The sequence below is a fragment of the Anthonomus grandis genome, chromosome 12, assembly GCF_022605725.1.
Source record: "Anthonomus grandis grandis chromosome 12, icAntGran1.3, whole genome shotgun sequence".
Lineage (NCBI taxonomy): Eukaryota > Metazoa > Arthropoda > Insecta > Coleoptera > Curculionidae > Anthonomus > Anthonomus grandis.
The window spans coordinates 14,686,823-14,691,546 of NC_065557.1; the positions used below are offsets into that span (position 1 = coordinate 14,686,823).

At 38.2% G+C, this 4,724-nt stretch overlaps 1 protein-coding gene across 1 annotated transcript; it reads right to left on the minus strand.

The window, feature by feature from the left end:
• Window positions 1–2,151: 2,151 nt before the first annotated feature.
• Window positions 2,152–3,756, minus strand: LOC126742981 (uncharacterized). Its single transcript, XM_050449878.1, has 2 exons — window positions 3,685–3,756; window positions 2,152–3,619 (listed from the first exon to the last, which is right to left on the minus strand). The coding sequence occupies exon 2, from the start codon at window positions 3,617–3,619 to the stop codon at window positions 2,264–2,266; it is 1,356 nt and encodes a 451-aa protein (XP_050305835.1). The 5' UTR covers window positions 3,685–3,756; the 3' UTR covers window positions 2,152–2,263.
• Between the last annotated feature and the right edge of the window lie 968 nt (window positions 3,757–4,724).

Sequence of the window (4,724 nt, forward strand, 5' to 3'; positions counted from 1 at the left end):
TAAACTCCCAAGGTATTTCAGAACTGGTTGTGGATCCCATGTGTAGTTATAGCGTGGGGCTTGAGGTCGTTTTCTGGAAATACCTTTCAAAAATCTTTTAAGTAAAGGGTTTGTACCTATACTATCCAAGGAAATTAAGGAAATAGCCGAGCGATGGGTGTTAAAACTACTGTAGTTACAGTCTGAATTGTCTATGAGAGTTTGTAAAAAATTCATTATTTGAAAAACTGATGCATTGTATAAAGAAACGTGCTTCTCCTGACAATACTTCCACCATTTTTGGTATGTGCCGCCATATTGCTTTATAGTGGCGTCAGAGAGAGAAAACATTATTGTTTCAGCTACAGATTCTGACAGTCCTTTGGCAATAAATGCTCTCCTGATAGTTTCATGGCTACCAATGAAAGATTGTTGGCTAGAGGGTGAACCAGGCTGAAAGGAGAAGAAAGCAGGTTTAAGTCTGGTTTAAAAATAATAGGTTCTGTGATTTTTAGTTTTTGTAATAATGGAAACCAGGGCTGTGCTGGCCAGTCTGGGACCACCACTATACCTGTAGCCCTATCTTGGATTACTTTTTGAAGTACTTTAAGGATTAAGCAGAATGGCGGAAAGGCATAAAAATAAAAGGTAGACCAGTTAATAGTAAAAGCATCCACCGCCATGGCCTCAGGATCTCTTTTATAGGAACAAAATTTTTTGCATTTTTTATTAATGTTAGAGGCAAACAAGTCTATATCGGGGGTGCCAAAAGATTTAGCCAAGATTTTAAACGCTGATATAGATAAAGACCACTCTGTTTCCGTAGATATAACTCTAGACTCTGCATCAGCCTGCCGATTATCTTTAGAGTTGATGTATGATGCGAAAATAATGATATTGCGCTGTTCGCACCATTGCCATATGGCCCTTGTTAAATTACACAATTTTTCTGACTGTATACTACCCATACGATTTATACAAGAAATTGCAGTGGTATTATCTGATCTAATTAACACCGGACAATGATGTAAGTTGGGAGCGAAACATCTTAAGCCATAAAAAATTGCTTTCAGCTCAAGAAGATTTATGTGATTTAATTTTTCTAGGTCACTCCAAAAACCATGAGTCTTTTCATGCGCGCAGCATGCCCCCCAACCTGTGAGAGAAGCGTCTGTGTAAATTTCCATGGCAAAACACCTTTGAGAAATTTCATTATTGGCCTCTAATATGTTTTGTTCCCACCAACACAAGTCTTCCGTTAAATCAGAATTTCTTAATTTTATCAAAATATCATAGTTGAAATTGTTTCTTGATAAAGCCAAGCATTTAAATTTTTCTAGGCGTTTAGTATACAGCCAGCCATATTTTACTGCAGGGCAAGCCGACGTTAAAATTCCTATAAATTTGGCAAGATAGCGAATAGTACAAAAATCTTTGCTTTTAACATTTTTGGCTAGTTCTTTTATGACTTTCTTTTTCTCCAAAGGAAGTTCAATTGTCATATTACTCGTGTTATAAATAAAACCTAAATATTTCTTACGATGTTGAGGTATTAGTGAACTCTTGTCGAAATTTATAACAAAGCCTAAGTTTTGTAAAGTAGTTACAACAAATTGTATATCTTTCATGCAGCCTTCATATGAGTCATTTGTTATAAAAAAATCATCTAAATATCCAACACACAAAATTCCCCTAGATCGAAAGAATTCTAATACAGGTCTCATTATTTTAGAGAAACAGTGTGGTGCTGATGAGAGTCCAAATGGCAAGCATGTAAACTCATATAATTTTTCTTCAAAATAAAATCTTAAAAATTTTTTACAGGAACTATCAATTGAAATACAAAAGTATGCATCTTTCAAGTCAACTGTAGAAATCCAAAAATTTTTCTGCACCAGTTTAAGCGCTGTTCTAAAATCCTCCATCTTAAAGTGGGGACAAACTACATAATTGTTTAGTTCCTTTAAATTTAGGATAAAACGTTGCTTGCCATTGGATTTCTCTGCTAAGAAGATTGGTGAAATAAACTGTTGATTGTCCTTGTAACAAGGTGTGATGGCCCCAAGATTTAAAAGCTCCTTGACTGCATGCTTCATTAATAAAAGATCTTTATGTGACATTTGCCTGGAATATATTTGGTTATTGACAGATCCTTGATAAGGCTCGCTTACAAGTGGAATCTGGTAACCTTTAATCCAGGATAGGATTGTTTTATTCCTTGTAATTTTTGACCAGGAACTAATAAAATAAGAGAGCCTCCCAGCCAATTTTTCTCTACTTACCTCTATTGAAATTTCGGGCGATAGTCCCGTCGAGCAGAAGGCTGTCCCCTTTTCGATCTCATGTCCCTTCTTGTCACATGAGAGGGGCGTACTCGGTTTTCCGGCTTACGAGTGTTCGGAAAACTCTGTGAACGCTGATACCCAGCAGAATGTTGAAATCTGTTTGGTTGCCGCATTGACTGCCCCCCTCCCCTTTTTATACCTGAAGCAGTTGATTTGTTGTTAGAGAAGGCAAATTCTCTCATTTCATTCCCAGATTTTTCGAAATTTTTTAACGCTTTAATTTTCTCGCCTAGATCCGGACCAAAGAGATATTCGCCCGGAACTGTGTCTTTTACCGCCTCTTTAATGGTTTTTGACAAAATTTGAGAAATATAGCTACGACGTGTAGAAGTAGCTTCGTGAAATATCTCTGTGAAAAAATTTCCGGCATCTACTAGATCTGGGAGAAGAATAGAGCTTAATGGCGATTCAGGATTTTTCTTAATCTCATCCAAGACGTAAGTTAAACATTTTCCCAGCGCTGATGCTCCTTTGCTCGCTAAATTTTGATAGTTAGTGTGACATTCGTCACGTTTTGTATACGGCTGTGATAGAATAGGATTTATTTCAGGATTTATTTTTGGAGGGGATAGAATAGAACAGTTCTTAGGAATTTTATGACGTTCCAAAAGTTGATCACGAGATTCTTTAGACAGGCCTTGTAATAAATTTTTAATCCAAACAGATTTAATAGCCTCGTGTAATTCATAAGACTCATTTTTAGAACTATTCAAATCCACCCCTAAAACCTTTCTGACAGTCTCCGGCAACTCATCAAACACATTTGAGGCATCATTGTCAGACTCCTTGACACTAGTAACGATGGATCTGTCGTGCAGACTAATCGCATCATCATCCCATTGAGATCCGGGCGGTGGCGAGACATCAGGAGCCGTGTTTAACGGTACCCCAATGCTCGAATGTAAATCGCTAGTCGAGCCGTTCAAGACTCGCTGAGCGTGCCCGTTAGTATATTCATTTGTTACGCGGGTCGAGCTGTCCAAGCTTCGACGCCGCCTCTGGTTTCGCCGCATAACTTTTCCCCGCCGTTCCGCCGAACGCCCGGGATCGGAGCGAGCTGAGGACGAGGAAGAAGAATAAGAGCGAGACCGAGAATCGTAGATGTGAGAGTTTCGATTGTGGGAGCGAGAAACGTGACTATGCGAGGGGGAGGGACGACGATGACGAGAATGTACATGCGCGGCTCGCCTTTCCTCGTGGCGAGACGAGCGACGTTCAGTTGCGTCATCGTTTTTCTTATGTTTACGAGATTTACGATCCCTAGATCTACTTTTAGACCTTTTGTGCTTTCCCATCTGCAATAAATATTAAAACAAGTAGATGGAAATGATACTTACGTGCGCTAATAAAGCTTACAAACCTTTGGATAAAGGTAACAGCAAAATAAAACGCAAATTTCAACGATCTTTTAAGAACGCGTGTAGCACACCGCACACACAAAACAACGAATGAGCGGCATAGACGGATGACCCTGGGATGTAGTGGGGATGGGGAATTTTCTAGCTTCTTTAAACTTGTGTGGCATGAAGTACACCAGCGGCGTACTACCTAGTTAAATATATCTTCGGAATGGACGTGAGATATAAGTATAGTTAATATTCATTTCTCTATGACTGAAAGGTTTCGGGCTTCGGCGGGGTCCGCTACTTCGAGTATGTTGTCACAACGTTGCCAGACCTACCGCGATATATAATTCCTATAGGCGAAGTTAGAATGATCATATCTGTATACTTATTAATTTCGACTACAAGATTACTCGCTGTACCGTCAAGGAGCATCTCTTTTTAAAGATTTGGCTGTCACTTTCGATACAAGCTTACAGTTTTCTCATCACTTAGATAGTGTTATCAATAGAACTTTCCGGATGCTTGGTTTTGTTGAGAGATGTACTCAAGAATTTACAAGTATTGCCGCTGTGAAAACCCTATACTGTGCCCGTCCTAATTTGGAGTGTGGTACATTGATGCTCTTCCACTAGTTTCACCAGCTTCAACAACACAAATTTTAAAAATAAATTGCATATAAATTAGATATCTTGGATAATAATATTGATGCAGATATACTTAAAATGCTACATATAGCTCCCATAAGAGGAGAGATCTTGTTACTTTTTACGATATCCCACATGGAAAATCTGGAGCTTCAGAGCTACTTTAAAAAATCAATATTTATGCTCCACTAAGAACAACTAGAGCCACTGATGTGAATATAGTTGTGAATTTAAAAGCCCAGCAGAATTGTAATAGGCCTTTGCCTGTTTAAAAATAAATAAATAAATATTATTATCCCATAATATTTAATATCCTAACGGCTACGTATCCTAATACTGAAAATAAACCGAAACTTCAAAACGAAACTACTAAGTAGTAATTGTAGTGCTTACTCTAAATGATTTCTTTG

Bases quoted from the DNA above. Each gene is read 5' to 3' on its own strand.
- LOC126742981 (XM_050449878.1), bottom strand. From the start codon at position 3,619: ATGGGAAAGCACAAAAGGTCTAAAAGTAGATCTAGGGATCGTAAATCT.